Source organism: Oncorhynchus tshawytscha, linkage group LG22 (genome assembly GCF_018296145.1).
Source record: "Oncorhynchus tshawytscha isolate Ot180627B linkage group LG22, Otsh_v2.0, whole genome shotgun sequence".
Lineage (NCBI taxonomy): Eukaryota > Metazoa > Chordata > Actinopteri > Salmoniformes > Salmonidae > Oncorhynchus > Oncorhynchus tshawytscha.
This window is the reverse complement of record NC_056450.1, coordinates 22,572,973-22,593,400: the sequence shown is the minus strand read 5'-3', so window position 1 is coordinate 22,593,400 and position 20,428 is coordinate 22,572,973. Positions and strand designations below refer to the sequence as shown.

Sequence of the window (20,428 nt, the reverse complement as noted above, 5' to 3'; positions counted from 1 at the left end):
ATTTTGTTTCACTTTTAAATTTGTAATCCTTTATATTGTGTATTTTCTCATACATTTGTGTGTTTATGGTGTCCATAATCATTGATTACATTATTTATTTATGATTATTAATACTGAAAAAGCAATAGTATGTGGAAGAAAGTCAGCAAAGAGCACAAACTTGTGTCATTTTACAAATCGTTAGTCAGGAATGTGTTGCCTCTGTGCGATATTCTGCTATCACATCTTAACAGGGCCACACCTGGGTTGTATTCATTAGGCACCAAACAATATAAAAAAAACTGACAAACAGGGAGGGACTACCTGAAATTGTCCAATAAGAAAAGCTTGTTTTTGTTTTCCGGTGCAAAACGTATTGCTACGGAGTGCTCTAATAAATACAACCTTGTAAATCCAGTCTGGTAGTTTGGTAATGCCCAGTCAAGGCATTTCATATCTGCCCATTATGATACATGAGCACTGCAAGACAGCAGAGAGGCACTGAATACAAACCAGTGCAAATCACCATTGTATCTGACTTGAAGTAGTTTAGCATTCTTTTGTTGACTGTCATAATCATTGGGTTTTCATGTTTTCTGGCTTACTACAGACTTTTAACATCCAAAACACCATCACAGGGAAAGAGAGACCCCTTACAGACATGGAGTACATATTGGCCATGTGTTTCAAACAGACTGAGGATGTTAGGTTGGAGAGACACCTACTCTGCACACACTCACATATGGCTGCGGGGAACAGCGATGTATGAGTTATGTGCGAGGTAGCAAAAGGTGTTTGGTGGATTAGACACTCAAGTGTCAAAGATACAGCACAGTCGGTTGTTTTTTGTCTTTGTATTTGCGACCAAACTGCAAACCCCAAAATGTTGACGATTGTCACGGAAACCTCTCAGGTCAGTGTTCTTCCTGCTGTTCTTTGCAGGGCAGCGTGTGTAGTAGTGTTACTGGTGATACGCTCAGACGCTAGAGGCCTACTGATGGGAGCCCAAACGTGATGTATATTCTCTCTTTCTCTTTCTGTGGTTGCTGGAATCAAGCATGCTCTGGCAAAACCTCAGTAACAGTCACTTCTGTATCGTTACGTTCCTGATGTTTGTATGTGTGTGAGTACTGTATGCGAGTGTTTCTCACCATCCTACTAAAAAACAAACCATTATCTGGCAAATAAAACAAGTGTCGACGGCAACTTTTACATTTCAAACGTTCTATGCAATGAATCATATTTGGGTGAAGTAAAAGAGGAAGAAACTGAATACCACTATCATTGTCATGGCTGAGACAAATACTGCTTCCTTTTAGCATTCCTGCTACAGAAATAGATTGACTTGTTTGTAAATAGCTGTATGTGTACGTCAGGAATTGTGTGAATATGTGTACGTCAGGAATTTGATTCAATGTTTCTTTAAATTCTTTTTTTGTGGCATGTTTCAGTCCCTTCACTGAAAATTGGAACCGGTTGCCAACTGGTTATCTACATAGGCACCCTAAAATGGCACACTATTCCAATTAGTGTACTATAGGCTGGCTATAGGGAATAAGGTGCCATTTTTCGATGCAGAATAGTGTCAATAAAGTCTGCCATCTTATTGCTTCAAGCATGGGTTGCCGGGCACAGCGAATGGTCTTGTACGTACAGTGCTGAAGACCCCATTTTTGTTGGACGGCCATGGATTCCAATACTTGGCTGCTAGTTTGTGCACTTGTTATTCCATAGAATAGAATGAAGCTGCTAAAGACTTAAGCCAATTATATGAAGAGATTAAATATATAATTTATATAAATATGTAAAACAAATACTATATGATAAATATATATAAGACATATTCGAGAAATGACAGGCCCTTTTCATGATCGAAGGGAATGACCTGGTGTGTGTACACTGCCACTACCTACTAACATACTATGATATTCAAGAAGTTTGAACGTTGATGGGAGGCTGCTTGTTTCCTTTCAGTGAGCCCACTGAAAACCATTGTAGGCTATACCCACTCACCATTCATTTGGCTTGAAAGGCTTTAGTGTGAAAATCCCTTAACCCACAACTCACTCAGTACAGTAACTGCTGTTTCAAGTATGGGCGATTATTTCAATGTAAAAAAATATTTTTATAGCATACTTTAATGGAATATCTATACACAAATATTATTGTATCATACAGATAGTCATTGGTACACTGGCGAAATCCCTATGAAGTTCATGGAATAGAATGATGATCATATCAATATTGTCCTACTGTTACAAAGGCCTCCTTACAGTAGATATGACCGCCATGGAAAGCACCTCACAGGCCGTTAGAACAAACTAGCGACAGATAAAGTCACTGTCAGTGACTGGATGATCAGATATGTAAATGAGATAGAGATAATAATGAAGTTGTAAAAAAATAAGAGAATCAATACTGATCAAAATCCAATTATGACTTGTTTATGTTTGAAATAGTTTGTAACTGTGTTCAATCACTTTGCCTCAGGAAAGCACACACAAAATGCACCGTGGTGAAATGAAATGGGACGTTAATATGCATAGTAGTAAGGGCTTATTATTACAATACTGGTCAATCAAGAAAGCCATCTTATTACTGTCCCATCCAGTCCTACATCTACTCTGGATGGGCTTTGGACCACAGCATTTTGCCAGGGACAAATAAAAACCCCATGTCTTTTTTTTACGTCAACCAAAAATTGTGCTTTTAAAGTAGCATAGCAACTGCGACTATCTGCCCTTGCTGTGGGTCCTTGTGGATGGCTACGCACAGCGAACAACAACAGGACATTACTATGGATGAACATAATAGGGTGACAGACAAGGGAATGCTGGAAAAAAAGCGACAAAAAATCTTTCTCAACCATCAGGGAGCAGTCATCTTTCACCTTAGTGAAAAGTAACAAGTGCATGAGCTAATGCAGCATAAAGCCTCTCCTTACATCTGACAGGCAGCCAGGCATATTCACTGTAAATACCAATCAGGGTCATAGACTGCTCTGTACAACATGTAAATGTCATACTAAACACTATCACAGGCATGGAAAGCCACGCAGGCTGACCTTGCCAAACTTGTGCTTTTGTGAATAAAAATGACAAAAAAGCATTGTGTATGTGGCTGGCTTGTGCAGACTGTTTAATTAAAAACAAAAAGTTGTATTCAGAAACATATTGGTCTGTGTAGAGTTTCTATACATGTTGTGTTTGTAAAACGAGAAGAAAAAACACCTTCCTCAAAAGGGACATCCTGGCTTCCATTAACTGGATGGAGGTTTGTAAAAAAGAAAATGTAATTGAAAAAAGCAACAGAAAATAAAGACAGAGACCCTAAATGAATAAGATGTTACATTCACTGTTGTAAGTGCAATGAGCTATACTTCATGTATCCATTTGAAAACCTTGTGTATGTTTCAGTGTATTCCTGTAAACAGTTGTAGTAGACTTGGTGCATCATGTCATGTAATGTGATGAATGAAATAATGACCTTACAATACATTTCAATCAGGAAAAGAATAAAAGAGAAATACAAAAAAATACTGTTGTCTGTAGGAATCTTTCTAGAATTACAAGCAATACAGTCAGATCATTATAGTGAGCATTCTATAGCCCTGTTTATACCTGCCTCTTAACTTGCGTCCTTTGTCCTGATTGTGCCCATATTTTCAGACAGTGTAGATGATTAAAAGCTGCATTGTGATCAGATCTTCCTCGCCACCTCCGGAGGTAGTCAGGCACAATGGGCTACGTTTACGCAGGAAGCCAAATTCTGATATTTTTTTCACTAAGATCTGATGTGAAAAGATATGCGATTGGCCGAAAGACCAATTAGTGGAAATAATATCAGAATTGGGCTGCCTGCGTAAACACAGCCTAGACGGATCTGGACAGAAAAACCATTTAAATCATAATTATCCCACCTTCTAAAATCATTGACAGGTGGCACCAATGACTTATGGCATTAATGTGTCATAATTTTTGGGGGGGAAAAGCTAGAAAATTAAAATAATTTGCATACAGGGAGGGGCCAGGAGATCTGGTCACAATGCAGACAGATATGAGGCGCATTTTAATAAAATGTATAGACATATTTCTGTAAATGTGGACAGGATCAGGACAAAGGATGCATGTTAGCGGCAGGTATAAACAGGGCTTATGAGAGAACGCGTATCATGGTCACTGTTTCTGCTGCTTCTCCATAGACAAACGCACACACTGTCAGACTGAGCTGGTGGTGTACAGTATAAATGCTACTGTATGGAGTGAGCTTGTCATAAAAATCATACCGGTCATTCTTTTGAGAAAAGCTTTCCTTTCCTCCATACTTTACCACCATGATCATCATTTTTCATATGAAATGGAGAAAAAGAAGAATAAAAGGTCTGGATTCAAACCGTATCGCGGAAGATCCGCGTAAAAATGTAAAGGTAATTTCTGATTGAGCCGACATACAGCGTTAACCCTGAATGCAGTATCCGCGAACATTGCCTTTAAATTTAAATCAAGCTAGAATGCGGGTTTCTTACGCAACACGGATTGAATCCAGCCCTAAGTGAACTTCCAATTTGTGGTTTCTATGTTCAACAATATTTTCTTTAAGAAAAAAAGCATGTACTGTAGTTAAACTATTAGATTTTTCCCATAAACTTACAAGCTGCCTAAATTACAGCTTGCAAGAAATTACCCACTAAAACTTCCACCTCAAAATAAAACATCTGCAATAATGTTATCCCCAAAAGTTTGTTTAAATACTAATAAATCAATTGCACAAAATAATATGCTATTGGCTTGTGATTCTACTGTACTAAACATCTGAGACACAGGGCAGAAGAACATATATTTACATTGACAACCACAGTCAAGAGGATTTTCAAAATGTTAAAAACGCAACTTATATAAGCTATTATGAAAACACACACACAAAGCAAGATAAAAATCTACTTGTTTAATGTTGGTACATTAATCTTCAGATGCTAGTTAAATTAGCATTTGATGAAACAGTGAAGTGTGTAGATACAACCAGAAGCAGTGTGATCTGTTTTACATACATTTCCTGTACATACACGTCTGCTGAGACCTAAACATTTCAAAGTGTTACTGACAATAAAGCACAGCATAGAGATGGGTTTGAAAAACATATGTTAAAAACATGACTGATAAAACTAAAAACATCTTAAATATTAAATGAAATACAGGAAAATCTGTTTACTTAGGGCTCTATTCAATTACATCCGCTTTACCAAACATCCGTATCGCGGTTGTTTTGGCGGTGTTGGAGGTGGAACTGCATGAGAACTGTCAAATCCCCAAGCGGCTCCTGGCTTTATACCTAAAGCGGACATTGCAATTGGCTGCATGGAGTCATATTAAGAGAAATCCCATGCAGCCTTGTTTACAAGTTCAAAACACTGGAATGTGAGATATAGCCTACACCTCGATTTAGGCTTATATAAATCGAAATTGTACTTTTTGTTAAATAAATTTCAATTTGAGTGTCATTATTTCTATATAGCCTACACATTCTCATTCTGAATTTCTAACATGAGGCGGATGGGTGTGGCTTCGTGACAATGATCACAAGAGCAGCTGCTGAACGATTTGACAGCAGCCAACGCAGTTACACCTCAGACACCACCAAAACATCAGCTATGTGGGTGTCGGCCATCGCTAGTTAACGCTTGGTCTGACTGAATCTAGGCCTTAACTCAGGCACTAAGCATAACCATTGGGGAAAAAACTATCAATCAAGATAAGACGTGATCAAAGGCTTCTTGGTTTGTCATGTCTTTTTGCCACGTTGTGTTGCCCATTTCTCCAACCACTAGCAATACCACAAAAACTAAGACATTTGTGAAAGCAATATTCAGTCAAGATCAAATTGATCTAAGCTGGGGATTCATCTTTATAATACTTTCTTACAGACTACCATGGTGATCCACAGACCAAATTCACACAATCACTTTGGGTTCATCTACAGTCAAACAAGCTGACAACACGGTCATCTATATGTGGGTTTGGCTGCCGGTGACAAAACTAAAGTATGTGTATTACTATACCATGTAAAGGTACGCCGAGACACTCAGAGCTATTGGTTGGATGCATAGATTTTGGCGGTCATTTCAAATGCACAGTGTGGTTCAGGAGAGTAGGCCAGTTTGTAGTGCAGGGAATGAAGTGGATCCTGGGAAACCAAACTGAATCCCCATACGTTTCTTCAAGAGATTCCGTTTGGATTCCCATGAAGAGTGAACAGCATTCCCAATGGTCAACATGGCATGTTTTACTAAACAGACACTAAAGTTGTTTGCTGCTTTTAAAAGACCTCCAGAGCAGAAGCACATTGGTTTACACTTTGATTCATGCATCTAGGCTTAATCTACAAGGCTTCAATGTAATGTTTACCACAGTACAATTAACTGCACATTAATCACCCAAAATATATTAGATTTGTTAAAAAATGATTTGATGCCAGTCTTTTATAAATAAGAACCTACACATAATGGCTGACCATTATAAAAGAGATTGGTGATGTAGGAGTGTGGTTAGAAAGCTACAGAGTTCCTAACACAAGGAAGGCAACAACAAGGGAAGCTGATAATACTATACAATGACTTCTCCCGTATCAGTTATAATCCCATCAATTCCAGATTCACTTTGAGCTGGTAGGACAGTTTTATGGTGATTAGCTAGCTATATTTGATAAAGTAGGTATTTACATACATGTATATCTTACATGCTTTATCATGTTACAATAGTCAATTCACTTAATCATAGCCAATGACTGAAGAGCAAACCACCCCGCGCCAGTCATACCTGTAGTTAAAAGGAACCATATGGCTTCAGATTCTGTACAAACCATTAGAAATGTATACACACTCGCAAACAGACAAATTACTCTTCGTATAATCTTACTAACCGCAATTATTTTCATGACTCATGATTACTTTAACACTAAGTTGACTAACTAGGTAAACAGTGGGAGCTGAATGTACTGTAGGCTACTGCCACAAAGCTAGGGGTCACTAACGCTGTTAGCTAGCGAGCCAATAGACATGCAGAAGCGTAAGAGAGGAATATTTTGTGCTGGGGGAATGACTAACTGACGGTCTGTATTCACAGACTGAGCACTGGCCAATGTGGATAGATAAGTGTGTGATTGGCCTATACAGCAAATGGTCATTACTCTTATCTATACATATAACTTATATTACGTGACAGGTAGTGATGAGAAGCGCAACCTCTGGACGTATATAGGGGCAGTGGTATAAAGTACTTCAGTAAAAATATTTTAAGGTACCCCTTAAGTTATTTTTTGGGGTATCTGTACTTTACTATTTATATTTTTTACAACTTCTATTTCACTACATTCCTAAAGAAAATAATGTACTTTTTACTCCATATGTTTTCCCTGACACCTGAAAGTACTACCTTGTGAATGACAGGAAAATGGTCCAATTCACACATTTATCAAGAGAACATCCCTGGTCATCCCTACTGCCTTTGATCTGGCTGACTCACTAAACACAAACACATTGTTTGTAAATGATGTGAGTGTTGGAGTGTGCCCCTGGCTACCCATATTAAAAAAATAAAATGGTGCCATCTGATTTGCTTAACATAAAGTATAAATAATTTCAAATTCCTTAACTTTTGATACTTAAGTATATTTTAGCAATTACAATTACCTTTGATAGTTCAGTATATTTAAAACAATTACTTTGACTTTTACTCAAGTAGTATTTTACTGGGTGACTTTCACTTCAACTTGAGTCCTTTTCCATGAAGGTATCTTAACTTTTACTCAAGTATGACAATTGGGTACTTTTTCCAACACTGTATAAGGGAAGGCAAACCTGGTTGGAATAGTCCAGGTGTGCTTGGTTTATTTTGTCAGGTGCAATGGGACCAAAGGAATAGTCCCAAATGTGCAAACTCGCCATGCAAAGCAAGTTAAATCAAACTAAAATATTTCCAATATTTTAAATAGGTATTCGACCCAGGTCAGATAGGGAGGAAGGGGAGGGGTACCCACAAAGCACTCCTGTTCAGGAACAAAACACAGTCTCCTACAGTCTCAGTTCCTTTCTGCTTTCACCTTTGATGCCTCCAATGATCAAAGGCACATTCACATTCCTGATTTCACCGTTGACTGTTTGTTCCATATCTATTAGAAGACGGGGGAGGGTTGTGTTAACAACACATAGCCTCTCCTTGTATAACACTTGTCTATCGCCAGTTCAGAGTTCCAATGGGAGACTGTGTGGTGCTTAGAGCAGGAGAGTGTCAGGGGACTGGCCGGAGTGAAAGGGAGGCTGAGGGGATGTTGGTGGGTGTTCCCACAGAGACCACCTGGATCAGTAGATAACAGGGAGCTCAGAGTAATTTCTATCGAAGTAGCCCCCCGTGTAGAGCCAGTCCTGGGATGACGTGTAGGGGTTTGTGCCTGACTGGAACCATCTGGAAGACAAGATAATGGTTATTATGGTTTACTTTAAATGATATAACACCATTGACCATTATGTTCTACAAGTATGTCATATGAATAAATACAAATCCTGAAATGTGAGGACACTCAGTTGTCACCTAGTGGACCATTCCTCCTCATCCTTGGAACGGTCTTTCCGAGCCGATCTCTGTTTCTCCTCCAGCCTCGCCTTCTCTCGACTGGCTTCATCTGCACATACAAGAACAGTGGATCTTAAATGACCTATTCTGTACTTAGATACACAAACGTAACACTAGTTTCTAATACTTTGGCTTTGTGGATATGTGGCACTGACATACTTAACACCTCTCAAAAAACAACAATGGAATCTGAACACAAAAACGACATGTGAATGTACCACCCCAAAGGAACGGTAGAGGGCAGCATCATGTAGGGTGTGAGGATGTAATAGAAGAACTTCTATACCCATGTCTCCGTTCTCCATGGCTCTGATGTCGGGCCGCAGGCGGCAGTCTGTGGGGGCCAGGAGGTCCTGCATGCCAGGCTCCAGCTCATTCAGCGACATGGCAAAGTTAGTGAAGTTATACATCTGGAAAAATAACATTATACATAATTAATACCAAAATGTATGTGTAAGCTGTTGGGTTATACGCTAAGCTGTGTGTGCGTTACCTTAGCAGAGTGTTGGGGTCGTGATGATATCCTCCAGAGCAGGGTGCTGCCAGGGATCATAGCTACGGTCTCTTGGACCTCAGGCATGTCATCTGCATCATCGTTGTCTGCCCCCTCAGGCTCCTCCTGCACACACACACACACACACACACACACACACACACACACACACACACACGTCTATATAAAACTTGCATTGCTTACAAACCTCTAATGAGAAGTGTACTTTCCTTCTGAATAAAGCAATAAAATCAGAAATGACTTCAGCAAGGGATACAGGGCATTATGAAAGTATTCAGACCCCTTGACCTTTCCCACATTTTGTTACATTACAGCCTTTTTTTCTAAAATGGATTAAATCATTTCCCCCCCCCCTCATCAATCTATACACAATACCCCATAATGACAAAGCAACAACAGGTTTAGATATTTCTGAAAATGTTTTACAAATAAAAACTGAAATACCATAATTACATAAGTATTGCTATGAGACTTCCATTGATCATCCCTCAGATGTTTCTACAACTTGATTGGAGTCCACCTGTGGTAAATTTAATTGATTGGACATGATTTGGAAAGACAACACCTGTCTATATAAGGTCCCACAGTTGACAGTGCATGTCAAAGCAAAAACCAAGCCTTGAGGTCCGAGACAGGATTATGTCGAGGCACAGATCTGGGGAGGGGTACCAGAAAGCATCGAAGGTCCCCAAGAACACAGTGGCCTCCATCATTCTTAAATAGAATACGTTTAGAACAAAGACTCTTCCTAGAGCCGCCCAGCTAAACTGAGCAATCTGGGGAGAAGGGCCTTGGTCAGGGAGGTGACCAAGAACCCGATAGTCACTGACAGAGCCCCAGAGTTCCACTGGAGTTGGGAGAACCTTCCAGAAGGACAACCATTTCTGCAGAACTCCACCAATCAGGCCTTTATGGCACCTAAAGGACTCTCGGACCATGAGAAACAGGATTGTCTGGTCTGATGAAACCAAAATTGAACTCTTTGGCCTGAGTGCCAAGCGTCACGTCTGGAGGAAACCTGGCACCATCCCTACGGTGAAGCATGGTGGTGGTGGCAGCATCATGCAGTGGGGATGTCTTTCAGAGGCAGGGACTGGGAGACTAGTCGGGAATCGAGGGAAAGATGAATGGAATAAAGAGAGATCCTTGATGAAAACCTGCTCCAGAGCACTCAGACTGGGGAAAAGATTCACCTTCAAAAGGACAACGACCCTAAGCACACAGCCAAGCCAACGCAGGAGTGGCTTCGGGACAAGTCTCTGAATGTCCTTGAGTGGCACTGTCAGAGCCCGGACTTGAACCCGATCGAACATCTCTGGAGAGACCTGAAAATAGCTGTGCAGTGATGCTCTCCATTTAACCTGACAGAGCTTGAGAGGATCTGCAGAGAATAATGGGGGGAAACTCCTAAATACAGGTGTGCCAAGCTTACGGCGTCATACCAAAGAAGACTCAAGGCTGTAATTGCAGCCAAAGGTGCTTCAAAATACTGAGTAAAGGGTCTGAATAATTATGTAAATGTGATAGTTTATTTATAATACATTTGCAAACATTTCTTAAAACGTTTTTATGCTTAGTTATAATGGTTTAATGTGTGTAGATTGAGGGAAAAAAACAATTGAATCAATTTTAGAATAGGGCTGTAACGTAACAAAATGAGGAAAAAGTCAAGGGGTCTGAACACTTTCCCAATGCCCTGTATGTCTACTTCATGTACCATGAATATACCATATCCACTGTGAAATGAACTACACTATACTGTTCTCACTGGTTACACACACACACACACACACACACACACACACACACACTACAAGAGACCTAGACTACTTGTCTCATTTTTACCTTGACATTACGTCATGACATTCTGACAGAATCATCAGGAAATCAAAATCAGAGGACAGTTATCAAGAGAAGTCAATGTTGTATTACAATAAGTCAACAAACATTACAAACACACACAATATGTACACTACAAGGCCCAATCTGTTTCGAAAAGATCTTTACTCTAGAAAAGGACACCCATATTGTGAGACACTGACTCACCTGACTCTTCGGTTTCTTCGAGTCTCCTTTCTTCTCAGCCTTCTTGTTGGCCTCGTATGTCTGGGGGTCCACGCTCCACATGCACTCAGTCCACTTCCCATAGATCACACAATGCTTCTTTTTACTGCCAGGGACAGAGAGGGGAGGAGACATCAGCAGCCAAATACTGCAGCACTGACAGAGAATGACACCATGTTATCATTGTGTGTCACCCACCAGGGGCGAGTTCAGTAGGGAGAAACGCTTCAAAACCATTTGACACGGGAAGGTACTACTCTTTCCTGCAGTCAAATGACCTAGTTGACGCATGGGTGGAATGTTGTTCAAACACGGTGTTTCTATTTTGATGATAATGGTGCCAGAGGGGAGGCTGCCGTTTTGCTCCTAACCAACTGTGCTATTTTTTATTGTTCAGAGATGTGGTGGGTCGTCTCTTCGTTCGCTGGACTTTATCCTGCGAACTGTTCCAAATGTCCCAACTGAATTTGGTAAAAGGGCTTTTATGTACTCTGCGCCATCGTCTTGGAACGCCTTACAAAATACTTTTAAACTGGAAGAACTTGTTCCGATTGGTATTTTTAAATCACTGATGAATGATCTTGAGACTGATTCCCTGACCTGTCAATGTTTTTAATTTGCTGTTTTTAATTTTGTTATACTCTTGTGAATTCTATGGTTTTTACTAGATTACTTGTAGTTTTTCATGTTGTTTGTCTGTCATTTTTGTAATGACTTGGTGCTGCCTATCTTGGCCAGGACGCTCTTGAAAAAGAGATTTTAAACCTCAATGAGCCCTTCCTGGTTAAATAAAAGGTTAAATAAATAAATAAAAATAAATAAAAAATGTAAGCATTGTTTTAACTTATTTTGTCCCTAATTTAGCTATTAGCGTGAAGAAATGACGGAAATTCAGTGGGCCGTCGTCGGCGACTGGGTAAACCGCTTTTACCACACGTTCTATTGGTCAATGTGCAATCACTGGAAAATAAACTGGATGATATACGATCGAGATTATCCTACCAATGGGACGTTAAAAACTAATATCTTATGTTTCACCGAGTTGTGGCAGATAATATAGCGATGGCTGGGTTTTCTGTGCATTGGCAGGACAGAGCAGCTATGTCTGGTTTATTTGTCAGTAACAGCTGGGTGCAATGTCTAATATTAAAGTCTCAAGGTATTTCTCGAGTAAGAGTACCTCATGATAAGCTGTAGACCTCTATCTACCCAGAGAGTTGTCATCTATATTATTCATAGCCATCTATTTACCACCACAAACCGATGCTGGCACTAAGACCGCACTTAACGAGCTGAGCTGTATAAGGCCAAAAGAAAACGCTCATCCAGAAGCGGCACACCTAGCGGCCTGGGGACTTGCCGGCATACTTAAATCCGCTTTACCTCATTTCTACTAGCATGTCACATGCAACCAGAAAAAAAGAGGGGAAAAAAATCAACTCTAGACCACCTTCACTCCACACACGGAGACACATACAAAGCTCTCCCAATTTGGCAACTCTGACCATAATTCTATCCTCCAGAGTCCTGCTTACAAGCAAAAACTAAAGCAGGAAGTAACAGTGACTCGCTCAATAAGGAAGTGGTCAGATGACGCGGATGCTACAGAACTGTTTTGCTGTAGCGTAAACATCCAATGGTATTAAGGAGTATACCACCTCAGTCACTGGCTTCATCAATAAGTGCATCTACGACGTCGTGTCCACAGTGACCGTACGTATATATCCCAACCAGAAGCCAAGAAGGCAACATCCGCACCGAGCTAAAGGCTAGAGCTGCAGCTTTCACGAAGTGGGACACGAATCCGGACGCTTATAACAAATTCCGCTATGCCCTCAGACTAACCATCAAACAGGCAAAGCGTCAATACAGGACTAAGATTGAATCCTACTACACCGGCTCTGTCACTCCTTGGATGTGGCAGGGCTTGCAAACTATTACGGACTACAAAGGGAAGCCCAGGCGCGAGCTTCCCAGTGACGCGATCCTACCAGACAAGCTAAATGCCTTTTATGCTTGCATCGAGGCAAGCAACACTGAAGCATGCATGAGAGCACTAGGTGTTCCGGACGACTGTGTGATCATGCTTAATGTAGCCGATGTGAGGAAGACCTTTAAACAGGTCAACATTCAAGGCTGCGGGGCCAGACGGATTACCAGGACATGTACTCAAAGCATGCGTGGACAAACTGGCAAGTGTCTTCCCCTGACATTTCCAACCTATCCCTGACCGAGTCTGTAATACCCACGTTTCAAGCAGACCGCCATAGCCCCTGTGCCCAAGAAAGCGAAGGTAAACTGCCTAAATGACTACCACCCTGTAGCACTCACGTCGGTAGCCATGAAGTGCTTTGTAAGATGACACAATCAAACACCACACTGCCCTTTCCCAACTGGACAAAAGGAACGCCTACATGAGAATGCTGTTCATTGACTACAGCTCAGCGGTCAACACCATAGTGCCCACAAAGCTCATCAATAAGCTAAGGATCCTGGGACTAAACACTCCCTCTGCAACTGGATCCTGGACTTCCTGATGGGCCGCCCCCAGGTGGTAAGGGTAAGCAATATCTGCCACGCTGATCTGAAACCCCTCCTTTACTCCCTGTTCACCCACGACTGCGTAGCCAAGCACGACTCCAACACCATCAATAAGTTTGTTGACGACACAACAGTTGTAGGCCTGATCACCGACGATGAGACAGACGATAGGGAGGAGGTCAGAGACCTGGCAGTGTGGTGCCAGGACAACAACCTCTCCCTCAATGTGAGCAACACAAAGGAGCTGATAGTTGACTACAGGAAAAGGAGGGCCGAACAGGCCCCCATTAACATTGACGGGGCTGAAGTGGAGCGGGTCAAGAGTTAAGTTCCACCAACAAACTATCATGGTCCATTTACACCAATACAGTCGTGAAGACGGCACCTCTCCCCCTCAGGAGACTGAAAAGATGTCGTTTAGGTTCAGCATCACTACTCTGGACGGCTCTGACTTAGAATACGTGGACACCTACAAATACCTGGGTGTCAGGTTAGACTGTAAACTCTCCTTCCAGACTCACATTAAGCATCTCCAATCCAAAATTAAATCTAGAATCGGCTTCCTATATCGCAACAAAGCATTGTTCACTCATTTTGCCAAACATACCCTCGTAAAACTGACCATCCTACCGATCCTCGACTTCGGTGATGTCATCTATGAAATAGCCTCCAACACTCTAGAAACTGGATGCAGTCCATCACAGTGCCATCCGTTTTGTCACCAACGCCCCATACACTACCCACCATTGCGACCTGTACGCTCTCGTTGGTTGGCCCTCGCTTCATACTTGTTGCCAAACCCACTGGCTACAGGTTATGTACAAGTCTCTGCTAGGTAAAGCCCCGCCTTATCTCAGCTCACTGGTCACCATAGCAGCACCCACTCGTAGCACGTGCTCCAGCAGGTATCTCTCACTGGTCACCCCCAAAGCTAATTCCTCCTTGGTCGTCTTTCCTTCCAGTTCTCTGCTGCCCATGACTGGAATAAACTGCAAAAATCTCTGAAGCTGGAGACTCACATCTCCCTCACCAGCTGTCAGAGCAGCTCACAGATCACTGCACCTGTACATAGCCCATCTGTAAACAGCCCATCTATCTACCTACCTCATCCCCATACTGTATTTATTTATTTATTTATCTTGCTCCTTTGCACCCCAGTATCTCTATTTGCACATTCATCTTCTGCCGATCTACCATTCCAGTGTTTAATTGCTATATTGTAATTACTTCGCCACCATGGCCTATTTATTTCCTTAACTTACCTCATTTGCACTCACTGTATATTTACTTTATGTTTTTCTTTTGTTCTACTGTATTTTTTTGTTTATTCCATGTGTAACTCTGTGTTGTTGTATGTGTCGAATTGCTACGCTTTATCTTGGCCAGGTCACAGTTGCAAATGAGAACTTGTTCTCAACTAGCCTACCTGGTTAAATAAAGGTTAAATTAAAATAAAATTAAAATAATTTAGTCAATCTTCTCTTAACTCTATTTCTTGAACTGCATTGTTGGTTAAGGGCTTGTAAGTAAGCATTTCACGGTAAGGTCCTGTTGTATTTGGCACATTTGATTTGAATAAACAGTTATGTTATATTTCAGTCTTTTGTGATGTATATAAAGATAAATAATGTGACTCAAACTCAAAATGTTATACATTTCATCTCTACAGTAGTTCTTCCTTTAAAAGTTATGGCGTACTGCAGCACAGCTTGGGGGTGCCGCAGAATTCTATGGCGCGTTATTTAAGTGTCAGCCATTGTTGCCAGAATGATGCAATTTATCACAATTTATCTGCCACCATCTACCACAAATGGTCGCGCATAAGCTCAAAACTTTTAAAGGAAGAACCACTGTATATATGACAGTACAGGTGTCTGTTTTGTAAGCCCATAACCATGTGTAAGGTGTATACTTTTGTTTCAAAGTAGGTTTGTTTAAGACTACCCAGAAAAACTGTGTGACCCTGATCAACTCTGCCCAATAAGAACACGTATTATGTTTTCCATTGTAAATACTTTTGTTGCAGTGTGTCACAAAAACACTTCAACTGGACCAGTGAATTCAGGACCAGAGAAGTAAGCCATAGTTGGTGTATCAGAGTGCCAATACTTCCACATTCTGTACCTCTTATCCTGAATGTAGCCCTCTACTCTGTGTAGCTCCTTCCCAAACATGCCACATGGCTTGAAGTTCAGCACACACTTATCACCAGTACTGCTCAGGACAGACAGAGACCAGAAGAATGAGGAGAAAAGAAACAATAATTCATTTCCAGACCATTATGGCTCAAGTACTGTCTTTAGGGGCAAATCTTAACTACCACTAAAGTCACATTTTCACTTAAGCTTTGTTCACAACGCAGACCTTAACGCTCAAATCCGTTTTGTTTTTCAAATCCGTTTTGGGATACTGACTGTCCAAACAGCAAGTTACAAGTGACCAAAGGGGATTTCGGTATGCTCAGACTGTAGTCATTTGCTGACATGTTTACGCTAGTTGTCATGGTAATGACGGGGGGGGTGTACAGTGGTGAAGGCTGACTGGTGGTGGTTCTCGGGTTTCCTCTTGCTCAGCAGTTCTTGTGTTGCAAGCGAAGGTGACAACAACGCCTACCTTAGAAGTTTCCCAGTTGCTTTGACTGTTCGAAATCAGTGTCTGAACACTTTAAGCCTCAAAAGGATAAGAGGATCCAACTTTCAACTTCAAAATGTGTCATTTTTTTCTAACCACAAAGAGTCAACTGGCTAGCTAGCTGTTCAGCTTGCTAGCATATTCACTCATTTGTTTGTAAACAATTAATAAGCTAGTTAGCTACCACATCATGTTTTTATCAAACTGTCAACAGAGTAGCTAGCAAGTAACAAGATATGCCAAATAAGTCTAAAAAAACACTTACGGGTCAATAAATCAGATTTAACCATTCAGACAAGTCACATCCCCGAGCTGACAAGGTACAAATCTGTCATTCTGCCCTTGAACAGGCAGTTAATCCACTGTTCCTAGGCCGTCATTGAAAATAATAATTTGTTCTTAACTGACTCGCCTAGTTAAATAAAGGTCAAATTAAATTAAAATAAACATGACCAGGAATCAAATTTGTATCGGATTTAACATCACCTATGAATGTGGTTTGAATCTGACTTGAGAATATCTGATTCCGTGTGTTTATTGGTTGTTCAGTCTCCAGGAAAAAGATCAGATTCGAAAAGGAAACGCAAAAAAATTGGATCTGAGTCACTTCAAACTGCCAGTGTGAACAAGACTTAACCCATTGACATTAATACATGATTAAGTGAACATTGTATTGAAGTGGAAATTAGGATTTGCCCCTATGTCTGTTCTACTGAAAGTAGTGGATATTTACACTTTTATATGCTTCCAAACCAAGAATTGAAGGTAAACTAAGGTAAACAAAATAGCCATTCCTATATTCACCTGTGGTTGAGGATCTCCACAGTGCCATACTGCTCGATCCACAGTTTACCCAGGATGACATTGTGTACACAGCAGAAAGGGTTGGTCCATGTATAGACCTCACCATGCCTGGAGAGAAGGGGAGCAAACAAAGCCTCAGTACAATGGATTCTCACACACACGTTTGCTTAACAGTTAATCAAATGGCTATCCGGACTATTTGCATTGGCTGTGCACACTCACTAGACTCTACCTACACATACTGCACTGACACTCACTACATACGCTCACTACATACGCTCACACGCACATGCATAGACGCTACACACACACTCATATACGTTGCTGCTACTGTTTATCATCTATCCTGAATGCCTAGTCACTTTTAACCATACTTACAGGTACATGTACATAATACCTCTACCTCATACCCCTGCACATTCACTCGGTACTGGTAGTCCTTGTATATAGCCTTATTTTTTTAATACATTTTTTTCTTATTTTTAATAAGGAAAAATGTTTGTTCTTTTTAACTCTGCATTGTTGGAAAAGGGCACTTAACTTCACTAGGGTAGGGGGCAGCATTTGGAATTTTGGATGAAAAGCATGACCAAATTAAACTGCTTGCTACTCAGGCCCAGAAGATAGGATATGCATATAATTAGTAGAATTGGATAGAAAACACTAAAGTTTCCAAACCTGTTAAAATAATGTCTGTGAGTATAACAGATCTGATATGGCAGGCGAAAACCCGAGGACAATCCAACCAGGAAGTACTATTATTTTGAAAGGCTGTTTTTCCATTGAAAGCCTATCCACCATACAAAGACTTAGGACCCAGTTCACAAGCTCTGTGGCTTCCTCTACATGTGGCCAGTCTTTAGGCATTGTTTCAGGCTTTTACTCTGAAAAATGAGGGAGATACAGCACTTTCAATCAGTGGCCAGTGGAAATTTCCATTCACCAGCCATGCATCTGATCGGGAACGCGCCTTTCTTGTTTCTACTTTCCTATTGACGAAGCTTTTGTCCAGTTTAAATATTATTGATTATTTATGACAAAAACAACCAGAGGACTGATTTTAGACATCGTTTGGCATGTTTCTACTAACTTTTATTGTACTTTTTAAAAACTTTTAGTCTGGAATTCGTGCACGCGTCTTAAGCATTTGGATTACTGGACAAAATACGCAAACAAAAAAGGAGGTTTTTGGTCATAAAGAGGGACATTATCGAACAAAACAAACATTTGTCTAACATGGAGACCTGGGAGTGCCACCAGATGAAGACCCTCAAAGGTAAGTGATTAATTGTAATGCTATTTCTGACTTTTGTGACACTCTCCTTGGCTGGAAAATGGCTGTATGGGTTTCTGTGGCTAGGTGCTGACCTAACATAATCACAAAGTGTGCTTTCTCCGTAAAGCCTTTTTGAAATCTGACACAGCGGTTGCATTAAGGAGAAGTTTATCTTTATTCGTATGTTTAACACTTGTATCGTTTAGTATTTCTGTAATTTGGTGTGTCTCTCTGCACTTTCATCGGATGTTTGTTTGAGACAATGCATTTCTGAACTTAACGCGCCAATGTAAACTGAGATTTTTGGATATAAATATGAACTTTATCGAACAAAACATACATGTATTGTGTAACATGAATTCCTATGAGTGTTATCTGATGAAGATCAAAGGTTAGTGATTAATTTAATCCCTATTTCTGACTTGTGAGCCCTCTCCTTGGCTGGTAAATGTCTGTATGGTTTTCTGTGACTAGGTGCTGACCTAACATAATCGCATGGTGTGCTTTCGCAGTAAAGCCTTTTTGAAATCGGACACTGTGGTTGGATTTACAAGAAGTTTTTCTTTAAAATGGTGGATAATACTTGTATGTTTGAGGAATTTTAATTATGGGATTTCTGTTGTTTTGAATTTGGCGCCCTGCAATTTCACTGGCTGTTGTCGAGGTGGGACGCTAGCGTCCCACTTGTACCAGAGAGGTTAAGTAAGCATTTCAAGTCTACACCTGTTGTATTCGGCACATGTGATAAATAACATTTGATTGGATTGATTTGACTCACTTGAGGAGTTCTAGTGTGATGGTTCCCTTTGGCTCGGCCTCCACACTCTTGCCCCAAAACTTTAATTTGGGGTAGATGGAGCCGTGGAAGACGAAGTCCCCGACTAGGCTTTCAGCATGGAAGGCACTGATGGGGGGGTGGTGGCTGACCTGCTCCGAGATCAGCCTGTAGCCATGGTCCTCTCTAGGGGAGAGAGAGAGAGCCAGAGAGCGAGACAGAGGAGAGAGAAAAGATAAAAGAGAAAGGGAGGATGAGAAAGAGGGGAAGAAAAAGAATATAGGCAGGACAGGAGGAAAAAATAGACGTATCATAGCACATTGAAAATAAGGTCAACAGAGGAACATATACTTAGAAATGTCCTTGTTTTTGAAAGAAAAGCAACAAAGAAAAGTCCATTAAAATAACATCAAATTGATCAGAAATACAGTGTAGACATTGTTAATGTTGTTAGTGATGATTGTAGCTGGAAACGGCTGATTTTTAATGGAATATCTATCTAGCCATACAGAGGCCCATTATCAGCAACCATCACTCTTGTGTTCCAATGGCATGTTGTGTTAGCTAATCCAAGTTTATCATTTCAAAAGGCTAATTGATCATTAGAAAACCCTTTTGCAATTATGTTAGCACAGCTGAAAACTGTTGTTGATTAAAGAAGCAATAAAACTGGCCTTCTTTAGACTAGTTGAGTAACTTGGATTAGCTAACACAACATGACATTGGAACACAGGAGTGATGGTTGGTGATAAATGTAGATATTCCATTAAAAAGCTGCATTTTCCAGCTACAATAGTTATTTACAACATTAACAATGTCTACACTGTATTTCGGATCAATTTGGTGTTATTTTAATGGACGACACAAAAAAGTGCTTTTCTTTCAAAAACAAGGACATTTCTAAGTGACCGCAAACTTCTGAATGGTAGTGTAAGTATTATTGTTAAATTCATAGGTGAAAGCAGGTAAAGATGTCCTATTAAAGGCTTGAAGACCAATACAGTGTGCAGTCTAGTCAGAGACAGGGAGGAACAGTCCAGAGCTCCACAGCTTTTTACAACACCTCTCTATGCAACTAGGTATGGAAGTGTTGCAGTCCTGTCCCCTCACCGTGTCAGCTCGTAGGTCTCTCCTAGCAGAGGGTTGAAGGGCTTTCCAGTTCTGTCCCACTGTGACGCTACGGCCGACACGGCAAAAGCAGCTACCGCCTGGGAAGACAC

General features: G+C 40.8%; 2 protein-coding genes across 11 annotated transcripts in view; one reads left to right on the top strand and one right to left on the bottom strand.

Annotated features, from left to right (window-relative positions):
- The window catches only part of LOC112221549 (protein bassoon), a 15,298-nt gene extending 11,550 nt beyond the window's left edge, over positions 1–3,748 (top strand). Inside the window, exon 7 of the mRNA XM_042303942.1 lies at positions 1–3,748. This exon is cut by the window's left edge and continues 1,492 nt beyond it. The gene's annotated coding sequence lies outside the window, so the exon portion shown is untranslated.
- A 1,160-nt stretch (positions 3,749–4,908) lies between these two features.
- LOC112222095 (oxysterol-binding protein-related protein 2) overlaps positions 4,909–20,428 on the bottom strand; it is a 38,720-nt gene continuing 23,200 nt past the window's right edge. For 9 of the 10 annotated variants that reach the window (XM_024384700.2, XM_024384706.2, XM_024384708.2 and 6 more), the window contains 9 exons: positions 20,319–20,416; positions 19,212–19,394; positions 17,158–17,265; positions 15,847–15,936; positions 11,164–11,287; positions 9,097–9,222; positions 8,890–9,013; positions 8,562–8,652; positions 4,909–8,435 (listed from right to left, as the gene is read on the bottom strand). In XM_024384700.2, the coding sequence (XP_024240468.2) occupies positions 8,333–8,435; positions 8,562–8,652; positions 8,890–9,013; positions 9,097–9,222; positions 11,164–11,287; positions 15,847–15,936; positions 17,158–17,265; positions 19,212–19,394; positions 20,319–20,416 (1,047 nt within the window). In that variant the 3' untranslated portion in view covers positions 4,909–8,332. The remainder of the gene's footprint in view (positions 8,436–8,561; positions 8,653–8,889; positions 9,014–9,096; positions 9,223–11,163; positions 11,288–15,846; positions 15,937–17,157; positions 17,266–19,211; positions 19,395–20,318; positions 20,417–20,428) is intronic. The other variant, XM_024384707.2, reaches the window with a different exon arrangement.